General features: G+C 42.9%; 1 protein-coding gene across 11 annotated transcripts in view; it reads right to left on the bottom strand.

Moving 5' to 3' along the window:
• GRID1 (glutamate ionotropic receptor delta type subunit 1) overlaps nucleotides 1–20,526 on the bottom strand; it is an 845,372-nt gene that overhangs the window by 14,042 nt on the left and 810,804 nt on the right. For 9 of the 11 annotated variants that reach the window (XM_039480949.1, XM_039480953.1, XM_039480956.1 and 6 more), the window contains 2 exons: nucleotides 18,596–18,762; nucleotides 16,688–16,928 (listed from right to left, as the gene is read on the bottom strand). In XM_039480949.1, coding sequence (XP_039336883.1) covers nucleotides 16,688–16,928; nucleotides 18,596–18,762 — 408 coding nt within the window. Of the gene's footprint in view, nucleotides 1–16,373; nucleotides 16,466–16,687; nucleotides 16,929–18,595; nucleotides 18,763–20,526 lie in introns of all 11 variants that reach the window. The other 2 variants (XM_039480948.1, XM_039480958.1) reach the window with 2 other exon arrangements.

The following is a 20,526-nucleotide window of genomic DNA, read 5'->3' on the forward strand; positions in this document are numbered from 1 at the left end:
CTTGCGGGCCCACCAGGACCTTCTTCGCAGGGTGGCGCAGGCTATTGACCTCCCCGTGGCAGAGGTCACTGAGGATGACAACCCGGTGACCAGGGTGCTTGGAGCTGAGGCCCCGCTGCGGGTGGCCCTACCCTTTATCCGCACCATTCAAAAGAATGCCACTACCATCTGGCAGTCACCGGCGTCCGTCCCTCCCACCGCTCGCGGAGTGGAGCGCAGGTACTTGGTTCCTCCCAGTGGCTACGAGTACCTATATATACACCCGACTCCGGACTCCCTCGTGGTGCAGTCCGTCAATGACCGGGAAAGACATGGGCAACCCGCTCCAGAGCCAAAATCTAAAGATGCAAGGCGCATGGACCTGTTGGGCCGGAAGGTCTATTCGGCAGGTGGCCTCCAGCTCCGGATTGCCAACCAGATGGCTCTCCTTTGTCGCTACACCTATGACATTTTGGTGTCCCTGTCCAAGTTCTCGGAGCTGATCCCAACAGCCTCCTGACAGGAGTTCTCGGCCCTTCTTGAGGAGGGCAAGAAAGCCTCCTGGTCCTCCATCCAGGCCGCTCTGGACTCGGCAGACTCAGGAGCCAGAACTCTTGCCTCGGGAGTGACCATGAGGCGCATCTCCTGGTTGCAGTCCTCCACCTTGCCGCCCGAGGTGCAGTACACCCTGCAAGACCTCCCCTTTGACACTCAGGGTCTCTTTTCGGAGAAAACGGACTCAAGGATTCAGACCCTCAAAGATGGTCAAATCGACATTCACACCCTGGGTATGCACACACCGGCTACCCAGCGGAGGTCGTTCCGGCAGCAGCCATACTGACCATTTACTCAGGCCAGGCCACGGCCTTATAATAGTCGCAGAGGGAGCCTAAACCGCCGTAGACCATCGGGCAACAGGCGCAACCAGGCCCAGGCGCCTTCCAAGGCCCCTCAAGGGCCTAAGCAGGCATTTTGATGGGACACCCGAGGACGGCCCATCAGACTCTTTACCGGATCCTTCCCCGTTATTTTGCAACCGCCTTTCCCACTTCCTCCCGGCGTGGTCCCAAATAACAACGGACAGCTGGGTACTTCGTACGGTCCAGTATGGTTACCGCCTTCAGTTTGTTTCGCCCCTTCCCTCCCACCCACCTTCCCCGTCCCTCTTCAGGGACCCCCTCTCACGAGCAATTCCTCTTGCAAGAGGTCAAGACTCTGTTGAGCTTGGGTGCTATAGAGGAGGTGCCACACGACATGCGGGGCAGGGGATTTTATTCCCGATATTTTCTTATCCCCAAGGCGAAAGGAGGTCTCCGACTATATTAGACCTCTGGGAGCTCAACAGGTACCTGCTCAAGCTCAAGTTTTGCGTGGTCACCCTGGAGACCATCATTCCCTCCCTGGATCCGGGAGACTGGTTTGCCGCCCTCGATATGAAGGACGCGTACTTCCATATCGCGATTTACCCTCCCCATCGACGCTACCTGCGGTTCGTAGTCAACGAGGCGCACTACCAGTTTGCGGTACTACCCTTCGGCCTTTCCACCGCTCCGAGGGTCTTCACCAAGTGCATGGCAGTGGTTGCCGCCGCCCTCCGCCGTCGTCGCATGCACGTCTACCCGTATCTCGATGACTGGCTGGTTCGTGGGCCATCCCGACAGCTAGTGGCAAGTCAAATGGCCGAGATCCTAGCCCTGTTTCGGTACCTGGGCCTTCTCATAAATGCCGAGAAGTCCTCTTTAACTCCATCACAAAGGGTGGAGTTCATCGGAGTGGTCCTGGACTCCAGTTTAGCCAGCGCCTGCCTCCCTCGACCTCGGCACCAGGCGATGGTCTCCATTATCCGGGACCTGCACGCTTTTCCCACGACAACGGTTCAGCCCTGCCTATGCCTCCTGGGCCACATGGCGTCCTGCACGTTCGTGACCACGTACGCAAGGCTGCACCTTCGCCCATTTCAAACTTGGCTGGCGTCAGTGTACCGTCCGCACCGCGACCCTCTGGACATGGTAGTCACGGTCACGAAGCCAATCCTCGGCTCGCTCAGCTGGTGGCTGGACCCAGAGGTCGTGTGTGCAGGAGTCCCGTTCCGCCCTCCTCGCCCATCCGTCACCCTGACCACGGATGCCTCGGCATTGGGATGGGGGGCTCACCTTGGCGACCTACACACCCAGGGTCTCTGGTCACCCCGAGAGCTCTCCCTCCATATCAACGTCAGGGAGCTGCGAGCGATCCGTTTGGCGTGTCATACCTTCCGCGCCCATCTGCAAGGGTGCTGTGTGGCGGTGTCCACGGACAACACGACGGCGATGTTCTATGTCAACAAGCAGGGCGGAGCCCGCTCCTCCCCGCTTTGCACGGAAGCGATGCTCCTGTGGGACTTCTGTGTAACCCACTCGATTCACCTGGCAGCGTCCTTTCTTCCAGGAGTGCAGAACACGCTGGCCGACTATCTCAGCAGGTCGTTCCTCGCCCACGAGTGGTCCCTTCGTCCGGATGTGGTGCTCACAATTTTCCGAAGGTGGGGGTTTCCCCAGATAGACCTGTTTGCCTCCAAGGAGAACAGGAAGTGCCACCGGTTTTGTTCTTACCAGGGTCGCTCCAGAGGCTCCCTGTCGGACGCATTCCTCTGCTCCTAGAGGGATCACCTCCTCTACGCCTTCCCTCCGTTCCCACTCATACACCGGGTGCTACTCAAGCTTCAGAGGGACAGGGCCCGCCTCATTCTCGTCGCTCCGGCCTGGCCACGGCAGCACTGGTACACTCTGCTGCTCAAGCTCTCCGTTCGGGATCACATTCCCCGTTATGGCTGGACCTCATCACACAGGACTTTGGCAGACTCCGCCACCCGGACCTACAGTCCCTCCATCTTACAGCTTGGTACTTGCGTGGTTGACCCACGCGGAGCGGGACTGTTTGGCGGCGGTGCAGCAAGTCCTGATGGAAAGCAGGAAGCCTTCCACTCGCTCAACCTACCTCGCGAAATGGAAGCGTTTCGCGCTCTGGTGCGATCAGAGAGGCCTTAACCCCTTCCTGGTCCCTATTCCTACGATCCTGGACTACCTCTGGTCCCTTAAGGAACAAGGACTCGCGGTCTCCTCCTTGAAGGTACACCTGGCAGCCGTGTCCGCCTTTCGTCCATCCATAGGAGGTCGCTCCTTCTTTTCCAACCAGATGGTTTCCCGCTTCCTTAAGGGCCTGGACCGCTTGTACCCGCCGATACAACGTCCTACCCCATCCTGGGATTTGAACCTAGTTTTGGCCAAGCTTATGGGAGCACCCTTCGAGCCCCTGGCCACGTGCTCCCTGCTCTATCTCTAGTGGAAAACGGCTTTTCTCGTCACTATAACGTCAGCAAGACGAGTTTCCGAGCTCAGTGCCCTAACGGTTGGTCCACCATATACCGTCTTCCACGGAGACAAGGTGCAGCTTCGACCACACCCGGTCTTCCTCCCTAAGGTGGTGTTGGCCTTTCACCTCAACCAGGACATTTTCCTTCCAGTCTTCTTCCCAAAGCCACACGCCTCAATTCGTGAACAACAGCTTCACACCCTGGACGTCCGCAGGGCCCTCGCATTTTACATAGAGCGGATGAAGCCCTTCCGGCGTTCGCCCCAGCTATTCGTAGCGGTTGCTGATCGCATGAAAGGCAAGCCGGTCTCCTCTCAGAGGATTTCCTCCTGGGTAACATCTTGTATCCGGACATGTTATGAGCTTGCTCGAGTGCCAGCTGGCCGCCTCACCGCTCACTCTATGAGAGCGCAAGCCTCGTCTGCCGCCTTCCTGGCCCATGTCCCCATCCAGGACATCTGTAGAGTGGCCACCTGGTCTTCTGTCCACACCTTTGCTTCCCACTACGCGTTGGTGCAACAATCCAGAGACGATGCAGCCTTCGGCTCAGCAGTCTTACACTCTGCCACGTCTCTCTCCGACCCCACCGCCTAGGTAAGGCTTGGGAATCACCTAACTGGAATGCATAGGAGCAATCACTCGAAGAAGAAAAGACGGTTACTCACCGCTGTAACTGTTGTTCTTCGAGATGTGTTGCTCCTATCCATTCCAGACCTGCCCTCCTTCCCCACTGTCGGAGTAGCCGGCAAGAAGGAACAGAGGAGCGGACGGGCTGGCTGGGGTATATATCCAGCGCTATAGCGGCGCCACTCCGGGGGGTGCCCAGCCGGCCCGCCAGAGTTGCTAGGGTAAAAATGTTCCGAAGAGCCGTGCACGCACACCTAACTGGAATGGATAGGAGCAACACATCTCGAAGAACAACAGTTACAACGGTGAGTAACCGTCTTTTTCAACAAATGTGTCAACATCTCCACAGAACACAAAAACTTCAGCTGAAGCTATTCGGTAGAGATGACCTGATTCATTAGGAATTAGTTTGCTTAATTAAATAGCAGAAACAGTACACCTTACTTCACATAAAAGAGAAATTGATATTACTCTTCACTCCTAACTGAAAGAAAATAGGAAAAAATAATGAGCAAAAGGATGCTGACAGGAGGTAGTCGGTGCAATAGTCTTCTTTCAACTACATTTCCAGTGTTGACTCTCACTTCTGCACCCAATTAATACAAATAATTTCTAAAGAGAAATAAAGTGTAAAAAAAACCCTAACAAAAATTACCAATAAGGTGGAATTGACATAATGTCTATGCTGCAAAAGTAAGTAATTTCATCCCTCCTTTCCCCTTCCCACCTTGTCTGCTGTCATGAGGCCCTGGGCCTGAAGATTATTCATACAGTGTTTGTAGGATCAGTCCCATAGACTGTAAGTACCAAACCAGATTTTCAACTGGTATAAATCAATGTAGCGCCAAGAAGCCATTGAAGTTCTGCCAGTTGAAACCACTGAAGATCCAGCTCCATTTTTTATATTTGTCTCTATATCAACATACATCCATATCGTATGGTGCTGTGTTAATAAACATGCAGAACATACAGTACATGTGGGAAGTACATCACAAACTAGGTGATTACTGGTGGACATGCTAATGCTCTATTGCCATTTGCAATCTAACTGCAGTAACTGTAGCATATTTGATGGTCTTTATTGCTAACGGTAGAGTCAAACCCAAAAAGATGGAAGGAAGAAAGCCTCATAGCACTCATTTGTTACTGCTATAGAGGGCCATTAAGCTTCATGCTGAGGCATCCAGGCTTCTGAGTCCTTATCAAACCTAATAAAAAAGAATGATTGGGCACATGACATATGTCCGCAGGCTTCAAGAGGTTAAAATAAACAGCAGAAAAGGAAGGTACATGGAAGCATTTTCCAGCACAAGCAACAGAAAAATGCAGCATCAAATGCGTAGTGTTTTATGAGCATGCCAATGTCTTTGGAAATGGACTATTTGGGAGAGAGGGAGTTGCATGTTGAGAAAATAGCTACTATGTGAACATTATGTATACAATAGCTATAGGCATTTGCAGTAATAGGAAGGTTAGGATCAAGGGGGCTTTCAGGAGGTGAAGATGAGAAAGTTAGCAAGGGCTAAACTGTGCAGGCACTTTCAACAATAAATCAAATATTGGTATGTGGTTTTTTTTATAAAATCTCACCATAGTTCTGAGGCCCAGCCTCACCTCATTGGCCATCTCCAGATAGGAAAGGGAAAGAAGAACAGGGAGAAAAAATGGATCAAAATAGTGAGGCTAATAGTGTACTTAATATTTTACTCTTTTTAACAAACATTTTCTGCCATATGTCTAACATTGGTGTTTGTTTTAGCGACAGTATATAATATTCTAGCAAAGGTGGTCCCATTGCAGCCAGGGTCACATGCTACAATAAAGCCTATTTTTCATGAGGCAATACATAAACCATCTAAAACTACAGTGTGATTAGATAGGTTGATAGGCTGTCTGTAACCCCGTCATCATTCTGATATTTAAAAAATTTAAATTCACTAAGGGCCTGATCCAGAACACATTAAAATCAATTGGAGTCTTTCCCATGGTCTTCAGGGGGCCTTGGGTCATGTCCTAGACCATTTGATGTTGACATATAAAGGGCTTGATTCTGCATTCAGTTAGGACTGTACCTGCACATCCTGACTTGCACCAGTGAAGGATCTGGCATAGCAGAGCCGTGCTCGGTCAAACCCCTTACCCTCCCCATTCTGTCGAGGCCCCACTGCTGAAACACTCCCTTTTGCCCATTATGCCAGGAGTGTTGGAGGCAGCTGGCAGAAGTCACAGAGGAGTCTCTTCCACCAGCTTTATGCCCATGGAGAGTTTCCCTGCACAGGGGGAATACTCCACTAGCCATCTCAGGGTACTTGTAAGTCACTTTGATCTTATGCAGTGCAAATCGATTTGGATGAACTGGGCAATCTAGCCTAATGTCAATTGTGGTCTCCAATAAAAGCTAGATTTTCCAAAGTGATCAGCATGCACCATCTGAAAACAGCTCCGCTCCCATTTAGGCACCAACAGAAATAGCAGATTTTCAAAAAAGCTTAACACACTGAAAGTTGCAATGGGAGTTCTCAAAATCTGGCCCTTATTTTAGTGCCTAAATGGGGGCTGAGCTCTTTCGGAAACCTGGCCGCAATTGCAGGTGCTGAACTTGTGAAAATCAGGCCCTATATGTCAACATTTACCAACAATAATGACATGTTAATATTTGAGATTCCTCAGTATTTCTCTATGTTTAGGATAGGGAAAAATAACTTATCTCAGATACTGAAAAGTAAGTTAAAATCTATATAATTTTATAGTTTTATATAATTCTAAATATAATTATATACATGCATAATATAATTATTCTTACTAGTGGTGATGCTTGTGAAATGTAATGGTCACTATAATAATAGAACTAGGAAATAATTTTGTTTTTTGGTGGAGTGAGCTATAGCTTTCAGGCTGATTACTTTCTAAGTGGCTCTTAGTAATCTGCTGTCAATAGCTTTTAAAATACCCAAGCTATTTAAGTTAAAAATGTGTTACCATTGCACACTATAACATTTTTTTTGCCGCAGAGTAATTACGCCCCGATCCAGCAATACACTTCAGCACATGCATAACTTTCAGTACTTGATTAATCCAGGCTGACTTCAAAGAACCTAAGGCTTGATCTTCCATCATTAAAGCTAATTGGAGTCTTTCCATTGATTTGAATGGAAGCAGAATCAAGACTCTACTCAGGCACTTAAAATTAAATATGTGCTTAAATGATTTGTTGGATCAAGGCCTCAGGCTTTACAAACCACAATAGGTTGAAAAACAAATGTGGGGAAACACTGTTACATTTCATTTTTTAAATTCTGATTCAAATATATGTTTTAATTATTATTGAACATTCACTGTTAAAATAATCAACTCGGAAATACCACTGTGAGCTGAGATAAAACATATCCTCCCCCCCGCCCCCTCAAAAAAAAAGGCTTGAACACACAGTGTCAGGAACCTAACTAGCTACAACCCGAAGTTTAGCAAGATACTTAAGCACATGCCAAACTTTAATCACATGATTAACCCCACTGACTTCAATGGGAACACACTGTAATTAAAGTTAAGCACATACTCGGATTGCTTGCTGAACTGGGACTTTAAATGGTGGTATTTCTAACAGCGTGCCTCGCACTCCAAGGGGACTTGTTTTATGCTCACTTTTGTTCAGGGATATTTTTTTTTCCTAAGAAACATGCTGCTAAATCATGTTCTAGTCTAGACTACCCTCTTATAGCAGGATTTCCTAATGTGGTTCTCAGACAAGAAACTGCTGACCCCAAAGGACAGGAAAACCTTTGTGATACTGAGCTAGCAACAAACATATTTAAATATCACAGTAGCTGGTGCATTTCTAGTCCCAGTGTCAGCAAACTAAAGAATGACATGTCATCCTCAATTCACTTAGGGCCTAATCGAAAGACCATTGTGGTCAGTGGTGAGATTCCCATTGACTTCAATGGGCTTTTGATCAGCCCATTTGTTAGGACTATGTATTGCAGAATATCTGGTTCTGCTCAGAAAAGAGGTGAGTTTTCAGACCATTTATATTGCAGTTGTTCAAATACCAGTAAGGAGTGAATTAAGGCTGTTTAACTCATAATTTCTTGGTTTTTATCAGTATCTGTACAAGGGAGAGTACAGATATTTTCTCTCTCCCTTTTTTTCTGTACCTCTTCCCTCAAGCTTTGTGTTTTGTCATATAACAGCATGAAATCTTGCAGCCTAGAGTGACTGATGTTGCTTCTGAAACCTCATTGATGGTTTAAAGCTGCTAGTTAAGTGAAGTTTGCCAGTTCTTATGTTAGTTAGTCATGAACCTGAGTTTTCTGGGTGGCATTACGATGCACTATTTTGCCAATGTTTGTATTATTTAAATTCGCCCCCCAAAAAACTTTATTTATTCTTAGAAAAAGTAGAGTACAATACAGTTGTACAAACAAATGATCATTTATATGTAACCGAGCAAAAAATGTACAAAGATTTCAGACATGTCAAAATACATAAAAATAATTTAAAAAAACAACATAAAATATAAAGAACATACAATGAAGGGAAAATAAAATGTCAGTTCAATGATCTTGTGGTTTTTTTCACTATCAGAAGTAACTGTCCCAAGGTGGAATCAAATGGTCAGGAAAAAAAGATAGCAGCAGAAAGACGACAAGTGGACAGGAAAAGAAAGATAAGAAAAGGAAAGAAAAAAGGAAGAGAAAAATTGGTGTAAGTATAAGAACTTTTAATAATCAAAAAGGTGACTGACACCATATGGAAAATGTGCCAGGGCCTATGAAATAATATCTTGTTGGAGATCTGAGGCAGGATAAACCTGATCCTGATTAGAATTCTCAGCAGTAATCATCTTTGACCCATTATGATCATATTAACAATCTCAGATTTCTATTTCCAAGATACAGTGGGTTTCAGTTCCAATTCCAAAGAGAAAGACTAAAGAGCTAAAGCTGTAAGTGCAGATTTTTTGAGGTAGGTTAAAATACATGTGTCATCATCCAGCACAGACATATGATGCACCGTAGGGAAACTTAAGGCAGAAGATATAAGGCTGTGCATCCCAGTCCTGAGAGATAGGTTGATGTTTTTTGTTATCCCCTCTCCACAGACCAAATTACAATATGTCAGGGCAATTTCATCACCTTTCTCAATCCTGCAGTTAGAAAATTTTGCAGAGTGATGACTTGTGGGGTTTCAATCGTATCTATTGAAGTTATTTTGTTGAAAACAGAGTGAAAGCAGTAATGACAACATGATGCTGTTACAAATATATGAGTCAGTTAGTACAATTCTGTTCCTGCTGTGGACAGAGCATTTGATGTCAGCCTCCTTAATTTGAAGAATAGAGGAGAAGGAGAACACTGATGACAGGAGAAAGAAAAAGACTGCTCGGTAGAATGATTTTACACAGGCTGATTAAAACAATGAGAAATTATAAGCCAAGGAGCTTTAATTAACACTGTGGTAGTTAAAGAATTGCAAATATATGGCATGAAATATCCTTAGGGTCCTTAAAGGAGAGAGATGCTGCAATATCTAACTGCAACTGAATAAGATGAAAATGACGTAATTTCCTAGCTAGCAGGAAATTAAGGTTCCATGTACACCAGCATTATACCTGTGATTTGTGCCAGCCATGTTCCAGTCTCTTCAGATAAAATACATTTATGTTTTATAGTCCTCTTCATTATAGATAAGGAAAGATCGAAAGAGGAATTTGATGAGCAAGTTGTAATAGTGGCAAGATGTGGCTTAACAGCCAATGTGTCAATCTTATCTTCTATAAGGGATGCAATACATTTCAGTTCTTGGCAAAGGAATCATTCTGTAAATAGTTGAATGAAGTCAATGACTAGTCTAAAGTTGCTAATTCTCCTTAATGTGAAGATATCACATAATTTGTTTGGTGATTAGATTTGCGCACACAGAGAATTTTACAGGATTTCCATGATTGACTTTTTTTATTCTTCTCTGTTTCAAAGTTTTAGTTATTCTAGAGTGTAACATTTGGTATGGAAAAAAGTGGGGTGGAGGGCTATGGTGGCTTGATGACTTTGAGGCTATCACAAGAAAATTGTTCTTCCGGTGGGATAGCTGAGTGCAAAAAGACATCTCTGATAAAGTATCGATGGAGCCTGCTAAGTCTATTACAGTTAGCAGCCATGTTGGGTCATAATGACAATGAGCATTTGGAAACCATCTTTCAGATTGTCAAATAAATTGAAAAATATCCAAGACTCGGTGTTGCAGGAAAGCCCTCACAAATTGACTGACCCAAATTATATTAGAGTTTGTTGAGCTTGTGAAACACATGAGAAGGAATTGTACTGAAAAAGTTACTGGACTTAGGATGCTGTGACCCTCTGTACCTAAAATTAGCACCCTGGAACCACCATATTCACCACTGTAATGATATTATGATATGTTCTATACAAAGTATACCTTGTGAAGTATCATTTCAAAAGTCTTGATCTGTTGAACACTAATATCCTGTTTGATTGTATGTACTATCGTGGTACGTGAAGTTATGAAGTATTGCTATATGTGTTACTGAAATATGTTGTGAGGTTGGGAACACCCACAACCAGCCTTTCAATTACAACAAAGGAGTAGCCATCAACTGCCAGACAGTGTCAATGGCCCATCAACACCCATCAAGAAAATAATCCACTATCCCAGAGACTTCTCAGAGAGATCACCTACTGAATGGAGACTGCTTGACCAATGGGGACTGCCTGATCCCCTAGTCACAGTAAGGATCTTTCCAGCAAGCTGGAAAACAGTATAAAAAAGGGAAGTGACATCATCACTTGGCCTATCTCCCCCACCCCACCCTGCCATCTCAACATCTGGAAACACATATAGAAGACAAAGGCTTTGAACTAGGAAATTTTGGTTCCAGGCTGTAAAGGGAGTCCAGTCTGTGTACTGGGAACTGAAACCTGCTTGTGCCATCTGTCAGGGTGAGAAAAGCTGTTTGATTCAACTCTTTCTCAGACTAAAAGTTTAAGATTTAGAAAGCATGTTTACTTTTTATTTTCTTAAGTTAACTCTATTTGACCTTTATGCCTACCCTTTATAATCACTTAAAAGCTATCTTTCTGTACTTAATAAACATATTTTAATGTTGTATCCTTATCAGTGAGTCTGTGTAAACTGCCTAAGAAATTTCAGCTCAGGTTACAAGGGCTGGTGCATGCCCACTTTCCTGTGAAGAAGTGGTGAACTAAATAACTAACTTACACTGCTCAGCCTTCTGACCAGTGCAAGACAGTACAGTTCTGGGGTGTGAGGCTGGGGAGCTGGGGGGAATTGGCTGCAGCTTCCCTATTGATGGTTCATGCGTGACTGGGAAATCATTCATGTAACACAGTTGAGGGTGTCCATGCCTGTGTATGTCTGTGTAAGGGCAGTGCCTGTCAAGGGTTTGCAACTTGACATTAGCATCACAGTGTGAGGGCCAGCCCAGGTTGGTGGGTTTGGAGGGCTCAGCAGTCCCACAGCCCAGGTTGCACCCTGGGGAACCCATCACAGAGACACTATTCATTTTCTGATTTTATTTTCGTATGAGAAAGACTCTCTGTTTTCAATATATTTAAGTGATTAATTTGTAATGTAGACCACACTGACAGACGCACTTTAGAGGTCAGGGACCAATACATTACTTGCTCAGTTATTCCAAAGGAACAGAGAATAATCTAATTAAAAGTCCAAAATGGTCATTAGTTGGATTTTTCACTCATTTTACTGACTGAAAGGCTTTTAAAGGCAATATTAGTGTCCAAAATATTATGTATAAAATATTGTGATCAGTAAGAAACAGCCTAATATCACTGGTGCAAAATACACACTTCTGTTTAATGGACCAAGTTGTGATGCATCCAGAGATTTGTGGAGGTACTCTAATATTCATGACCAGGGTAAGAGGACTGGCCACTGAAAATAATTGGAACAATACATTTCAGAAAATCTAGTCTAAAGTTAGAAGAGATTGTCCATAAATTCTAGAAAATCTACTGACTGAAGAAAGATCAAATATAATTTCCCCAAAGTTAGAAGTAATCAAGGCCATTTAAATGTTACTAAATGTCTTTTGAGCATTAATAGACTGTGCATCCCAGTGGAAGATTCTGGCATTGTGGTGCAGATATAATTTTTTTCTAACATCATCATAGTCAAATCTTCCTTTCCACAAACCAGCTTGTGGTTACCAGTACATTAATTATTTATGTATGCTGCATTGTAGCCGTCTTGGTTCCCAGATAGATAGATTAGAGATACAAGGTGACCTGAAGAAGAGCTCTGTGAAAGCTCAAAAGCTTGTCCCTCTCACCAGCAGAAGTTGGCCCACTAAAAGATATTATTTCACCAAGCTTCTCTCTCTAATAATTTATGTAGTTTAAATGTCTGAGTACTTGACTGCTCCAATGTACATGAAGAACAAAAGGCTCACCTGAACCCAGAAAACACCAATGTGATTCTAAGTGGAAGAGGAAAATGCTTTGAGGAACTGGCAAATATCAGTGCTTCATCCTCAGTTGAAGTCAAGCTAACACACAGCCTTTGGGTCATGCTGGACTCAGAACTGACTCTGGAAGCACAAACTTCAACAAGTTACTAAAAGTGGCCTCTCCCCTCTCCAGGTATCAAGAAGACTCCATCCATTCCTCTCGTGAATTAGCCAAGGTGGTTTCTGCACTTATCACCTTTAGAATATTTCCCTCTTGCTGGGCCAAAATAAGAAGTTCACAAAGAAGCAGGAGTTGGTGTAGAGTTCAGTCTACTGAGTGGATCATACCATTCATGTTATGCCAGCGCTCTTCAACATGAACTCATTTAATCCTGGATTTACTTCAAGTGTCTAGAACTGATTTACAAAACCCATTAATGAGATACGGTCACACTATCCGAAGGATTGCCTCTTTTGTTTGACAAGCCAGGGAAACTCATTGCTCAGTACCCTGTGACAAGTATAATTTTCAGGGAACCAGAGACTTACCCCCTTCAGTTGCTCTGTTTTTCAAAAAGGACAGAGAATAGTCTACCTGAAAGTCCAAAGTGGTCATTAGTTTGGATATTTCACTCTTTATTTTACTGATTTAAAAGGAAGTACTTCTTCACACATAGCATAGTCAACCTGTGGAACTTGTTGCCAGGGTATGTTGTGAAGGCTACAACTAATACGGAATTCAAAAAATAAATAGAGGATAAGTCCATCAGTGGCCATGCGCAGGGGGTCCTCTAGGCCTCTGACTGCCAGATGCTGGGACTGGATGACAGGGAATGGATCACTTCATATTTGCCCTGTTCTGTTCATTCCCTTTGAAGCCTCTGGCATTGGGCACTGTCAGAAGACAGGATACTGGGGTAGTTGGACCATTGCTCTGACCCAGTATGACCATTTGTATGTACTTAGGCTCATACAAGACTCTGGAACACGCTTCCAAAGGTGATCAAGAAAAATCCAAGTCTCCCCATTTTCAGCTCACATTGCAAGTCACATGTCTTTGCCAAAGCCTTCCAAAAAGCAGAAGAGAAGAAAAACCCAGCAGTGTGCTCAAAGTTAGAAGCTGTTAATTAAACTACAGAATTGAATGGCTTATTGACTGCCCCAGTGGGACAGATTTCACTGTTTTCTGTAATCCATGCACAGTATTTATACTTTATGGTGATTGGCACCATAGAAATACTGATGATAATATGTAAATACCTGCATTGATAGCCTCAAACTTAGTCTTTCTGAAATCAACTCCATTAACAACTCCATTATTCTTCCTGTTTCCCACATCTGCAACCCTGGTGTCATATTTGACACCTCTTTCTCCTCCTCCCCCATATTCTGTTCCTTCATAACTCTGAAACATCTTTCTATTTAACATTATGAGAATATTCTCTTTTCACTATCCCAACTACTTGCACTTGCATCCTTGGGGAACATTTTCCACCTTGACTACAGGAACCTACGCCTCTTCATCAATCTGATTTCTCACTTCATCTTCTACTGCATCCAAAATGCTCCTTCTACCTAATCCATCTGGGAATTTATACAATAATGAGAAGTATTGCATCTGAGTGCTTGCTAAAGTCACCTACCTCTTTGGTTGCTCTGACATTTTTACTCCTTCTCCTTGAACCACTTTACTGGCTTCCTGCATTTTACTTCATTAAATTCAAACTCCTTGTCCTTTTTTTCAGGGCCTTACATAATCACAATTTTCATTTCCTTCTACCCCATGCCTGCTCCTTATACTTCTCCAAGACCTTTCATTACTGATTCCTTCATCTCCTTCTCCCATTCTCAACTTTGTCCCTTCATCCATTCTGCCACCTACATCTGGAAAAGTCTCCCACGTTTTGTTCATGCAGCACCCTCTCTCTACTAAAATTAACTTCTTGCAGTACTCCACCCTCCTTTTTCTCTTTCCTAGCATCTCCACATACACCCTCACTTTCTTGATCTGTTCTCATAGACTCATAGACTTTAAGGTCAGAAGGGACCATTATGATCATCTACTCTGACCTCCTGCACAAAGCAGGCCACAGAATCTTATCCATCCACTTCTATAACAAACCCCTAACCTATGTCTGAGTTATTGAAGTCTTCAAATTGTGGTTTGAAGACCTCAAGCTGCAGAGAATTCTCCTGTGTCTTGTCTTAGTTTAATTTGTCTTGTTTACCCCTACCCTGGAAGTGCTTTTGGCTCAGACTTGAAACCACTTACTCCCACACATCTGCTTATTCCCACAGATGAGTGATCTTCCTGGAGTAAAGCTGTACCATACATCCATCTGTTCTCTGAGCCTGCTGAAGTATTTTAGAGATTTTTATGTGGGGATGTTAAAACCCTGAGCATTCCAAGAGAGAAAGTTAAGGGCAGCCATATTTAGAACAGTAAAAGCCTAAAACGTATTTCTGATTAAGAAAAGTCAGATAGGGGAATGATGAAAGCTGTAACTCCAGTTAAAGACACAGAAGAAGAAAAAGAAAATAAGGGGAAGCAGGAGCAAAGGAAGCAGAACATTAAAGATCAGAGAGACAGATCCTTCCCCCAAGGAATGGGAAATAGAAATAAAATAGAGCTTGGGATATCTTGAATTAAATCAGTGACTGACCTTATCTAACACTTTTTTGAGTATATGCTCATTTAAGTCTACAAAGCTTTATGCATTGGACTCCCTGAGCATTGAGAGGAGAATACACCCAGAGTATGTCACACCCAAATATGGCTAATATTAGTGGACTTCGAATAGTTACCACCTTTGTCCATGATCCTGCAAGGTATTCCGCAAAGGTGAGGAGGTCCCCCTACATGGAGCTCCTTACAGGGTATGCGCCTTAATTAGCAATGTTATTGCCTCCATAGTTCTAGTGGGGATGAGGTCTACAGTGTAATCAGGGAAAGGCTAAAACCGTGCATCAAAAATATAAATGCATCTGTCTTTATAGGCAAAACTATTTGTCCTCACTGTGCATGCTCTCCAAATGCTATACTGTGCTAAGCAAAATGGATACAAAATTTCAGTTATCAAAAGGCTCCCTTTCAGCAATATACATTGTGGAGTTGTGTGCAAGTGACTTCACAGGTTTGTCCCACAAGCATGATATGGATGTTTATCACTGAACACTTTGCGGATGAATTAAAATGGGTGAAGAGGAAACACAGAGAATGGAATCTTATTGACAAATATTTGATAACATTACAGACTGCAACATATATTTTCAGATTCCATATGCCACAATTGTTTATATGTGGTAGGCATGTCAATTATTGTAATACTCCTAGAAATTAAGATTGGCATTGATGGGCTTTGTATTCTTTTCCAGCAGTGATGCTGCTTGCTCCTATTAGTTGCTTGTAACAAATATCTGTTCAAAATGTAAGAATCTGCAAGTCTCTCAATGTTTAAAAAATTCCCAGAGGTTAGCTTGTTAAACTTTTTAATTGATGCAAATAGATACAGGCTTCATGCAAGATAGATCTGCATATGGACTGCTTAGTCTACCATAACGTTACTATTAATTACTTTGTACTGTTGCAAGAAAATGTTTGCAAACAAGTCATTCCAAATGGATTTTTCTAGGTAAAATATTTTATATGAAAGGCATTTGCTCAGAAAAGCCATTAATTTTTTTTAAAGGTTCCAAAAAGAAAATTGTTAAACAGTGTTGGTGGCTGGCTGGCGTACTGTATTAATAATGGGATAATTAACTTTTAATCACTAAGTCACTTGTTCAAATTTGATCTAGATTGGTTGTAACCAAAAATTGTTGCCATCCGATGGCAGTTATGTAGAATGAGCTGGTGGTCACAGCCCACTAGACAAGGGTCCAAATCACAAAAACATCAGCTGGTGCCAATTAGTATCTTGCTGTCAGTCTTAGCAGAGAGGCCAAGGGCATGGTGTCTCAGCTACTCTCTTACCCCTAAAGCTGGTCTCTCCAAGTCAGGGTTGAGGCACATTGGTGGGACAACGTAGGGAAGTTTGCACTGCTGCTGCCCATGCTGTAACTGCTCTATAAATAAATAGAGGACTTTAGTCTCCAGGGCTGTCAATTTGGCACCTTCCATGAAAGTCACATTTAAAAAAAATCAGAAACTTTATGAAATAATTTAGTATCTCCAATCAAAATCAAGTGAGTATTTGTACGAGAGCACCTAAAATCCCACAGCTTCCATTTGCTCTCTGTATTTTGTGTTTTCTACTCTTAATTGTGATAAGAATAAAAGTTATGGACCTCTTTTGGAGTTTCTTGATGACAACGGTTGCTGTTCCACCACAACTCCAGCGCTGCCACCAAACACGCAAGAAGAAGGCCTACTGCTAAAATGCAGAAGACGCCTGCAAAACTGTGAAGCTTCAGTGCCTTGCCATCTGTTTGTGCATTGGTGTGGCTGTTCAGGTCACAACGTCCCATCCGTGGCCACCATTTCTGTTTGAGTACATCCAAGTCCCCAGTGTCTTGTAATTCTAAGATCCTGCAGAAATTTTAAAACACAGCCATTATTTCAGTTGATTTCTGTATATTGAGTACACATTTATCAACAACTCTGCAGCCCTGGAATCCTTATATTATAATGGGCTGCAGGAATTATCTTTCTACAGGAATTCAGTGTTAGTCAGTGGAATTCTGTCTTTAGGGTAGAACATCTCCAGCAGGACTGGTATAATGCTACAGTCGCCGGACTTTCTTGCTCTCTGTCTATAATAAATCAGTGAGGCATATTTCCTGCATATCAAATATTCATATACATTTTCCTCAAGCATTGAAGTGGTTGTGAGAGAGCCACTTTCACAAGCATAACTTTCAGTAAGTAATAAGTTTGATGAATATCTCCTGGTCAAATGTAATTTCATTCAAAAAGCATCCACCTGGGAAAGGGTGAAACTAGCTACTCTTTTATACTAAACTTCATACATTATATTCCAGTCCAGAGCAGCCACAAAACTACACAGATCAGCTTTAGAAGTAAGTGTGACTTTCAAAAACTGCTCTTAATAAGCAAAGCTTTAGCTAGGGCTTTACCTAAAATTTTGACTTTGCTCAGATTTCCAGTACGTTCTTCTTGAATAACCATTATAAACAGCCCTCTCACCCATATATGGTCCATATAATAATTTCAAATTATACTTGAAACAAGCATGCAACCATTTGCACAGTACTTAATACAAAATGGTTTAAGCAGCAAGAGAGTTGCTCATTTCTGCTTTCAGCTATAGCAAATGCAGTTCATTCAAAAATATTTTACTACAATGCTGTTACTTTACGCTTGAACTAGTATGTAAACAATTACTAATTAATCATTGTTTCTCATTTGTGAAGTGTCCCTTCTCTCCATGAATGATTTATTTGGGGTCTGGTTTGACAACTGCCTTTGCTATTTAATAACAGGCTTTCCTTTCGAGGCAGCTTTGTCTCTGGTTATCACAAGAATTCAGGCCGACTGAATATAAAAGGCTTCTTTAAGAATAATCCACACAGACAGAAAGTGTGCATGTATCTATACCACCGTGCACACAGTTGTTTTAGCATAAGGGGAAAGTATATATGTATACTTTTAAAAGATATTGATAGACTGGGATCATTGAATTGTGATAGACACAGTAGAGTCACTATCTTCCTGAACCCATGCAATCACTCAATAACTATTATTTGCTGATTATATAATGATACATAATAGACAGCATTGCTTTTCTCATATGGATCAATGCTCCCCTGGTCTAAAGACTAAATTGTGGCTTTGACACAAGCCCTGAGTTTCACTGCCCCCAAAGCAGCCTGGGAAATAGATTGTAACTCTCCGAGTCACAATCTCCTTCCCAGTTTACCCACTGCTCTGGGGAATATATCAGGCACAGCATGGGCTGCCCAGAATGTTGGGAGCACAGTCAATGTTCCACCCATCTCCAGCTCCCTCCTACCTACCCCCTGACCATGTGCACAGGAGAGGAAGTAGCCACTTTGTTGAGGTTGCTCCCCACCCCTCTGCCCTATGCTACTATAAAAGGAAGAGAATTCAAACAACCGATTTCAAAAGATACAGATTCATTTAATAAACACACATTGCCAAAGTTAATCAGCCATGAACACAAGATTCTTTGTTGCAGAGAGGAATCCTATGAAATAAGCACGGTTTTGTATTACCTTTGGGAGAAGAGATCCCTGTAGGGGCTGCCATGCTGGAGTGCTATCCCATATCCTTTACTACTGATGCTGTTTCCAATGACCGTCACAGAACACTCATCATCTGTCAGGGCTGCATATTCCACCACTGTTACATCCCACAAAAAAGCATAGTTGCCTCTCTTTGCCTGCAAATGCACGACAAATAAAACTAAATTATACAGTTGATCTAGGGCTTAAATGGGTCTCAAAGTCATGCTAAGCCTTTCATTGACCAGTGCTGACATTTTGTTAGTTCATAACAATATTTTGGACCTCTCACATCATCAGACACTTCATAACAACAGTTCCTCATTTACTTCACGCCCACCTTAGAGCACTCCCATTGTTTTAGTGAGCCAGAGTGGTGCAGTAGGCTGGGTCCAAGGCTTCTTGTGTGTGACGTGGCTAACTTCAGGCCTCATATTGGTCTTTTAAATAATTATAACTATTAATACTGAATCAAAGACATCACCTTCTATTATATTACTTGATATGGTTTTCCTAGGATTAGTGAAAGCATATTAATTCTTCCACTTCTACACAGTTACACACCTGGGCAGATACATTGTAAGCACTATGGTATGTTCTAGCAGGCACAGCCTCCAAAATGGCAGCTCACCAAAAGCAAAAAAAAAAAAACCCTTTGAAAAGAGTTGCCCTAATCTGCAATAAAAGGCAGGATACAATTTTTTCTCCCTTAGCATGGAAAAGAAGAGTCACTAGATTCTCCCACTAGCTTTATTTGTGACCAATATTGACTTATTTTAGTACACACCTATATAGCTGTCCTCAAATGTCAGCCTTAATTGGATTCAAACCAATGCCTGAGTGCAGTGCGCATGATGAATGTAAATCACTTTACTTAACATAAGATGTAAGAAATGTCTCTGGATGGGGATTTTAATAAAAAAAATCATCACTTTGCTTGGTTAAAGTAATAATTGATTTCCTAATGTATTTAAGTAATATGTTTTTTAAGTCTCTAGTGAACATACAAAGCACAGTGGAACAGATGGGCTGGAGAATCTAATGCAAATAAATGAGTAATCATAGATGCAGGCTTCCAAGACTTAATTTTTTTAAGTTTGGGTGATTTGTCTTTTCTCATCAAGTAAAAAGAGTTGGCAAGGCAGGAAGCTGACATTCTACATATATTTGTTTACAAGATTAGATCCTCAAGCACCCTCAACTAATGGCCTCATTTCTGACCATAAGCAGTTCCCAGTGGTTCTTTTCCATCTCCATGTAAGTTCAGACTTGAATTGACCTAGAAGACAAGACTCTCTCAGTTGTTTTATATCAGCTGCTGCCTGCAGGAGTCTGGGCTAGGAAATTAAACCCATTTCACTTTACTATGCTTGGCTCTCAATGATCACAGTACACTGAACTCCTTGATGGCTATTCAAACAGGACAAAAAAACCAAATGTTGGTGAGTGGTCCCCCAGTGAAAAGAACCCAAGCAACCAGAAAGGAAACTCCCGCTACCTCTCATCTGCCCATATACCCCAACCTCTTAGCACATTATCTCAGGCCAGAAAATCAGCCCCAGGCAAACAGTATATCCTATCACACCAAACAACTACAATAAGGCAGCAAAATAACAAATGAATATGCTCAATAGGGTAAAATAATTCATTCATGTAACGTGCTTTGAGAGGCTAGGATGACTGCTGCTGTATTAGTACAAAGTATTTTTATAGTCCCAAATACAGCATGGGCTATTCAGATAGGAAGGACATAAACACTATATGATCCTATGCAGCATCGTGAAGTAAGCCAGAGAGTGACACATCTTCTTCTTATTATTATTAAAAACAGTCCAGAAAACACCAGTTCCTAAAATGGCATCTCTGAGGCCTGGTCTACACTACGCGTTTATACCGAATTTAGCAGCATTAAACTGATTTTA

Source organism: Mauremys reevesii, linkage group 7 (assembly GCF_016161935.1).
Source record: "Mauremys reevesii isolate NIE-2019 linkage group 7, ASM1616193v1, whole genome shotgun sequence".
In the NCBI taxonomy this organism is placed as follows: Eukaryota; Metazoa; Chordata; order Testudines; family Geoemydidae; genus Mauremys; species Mauremys reevesii.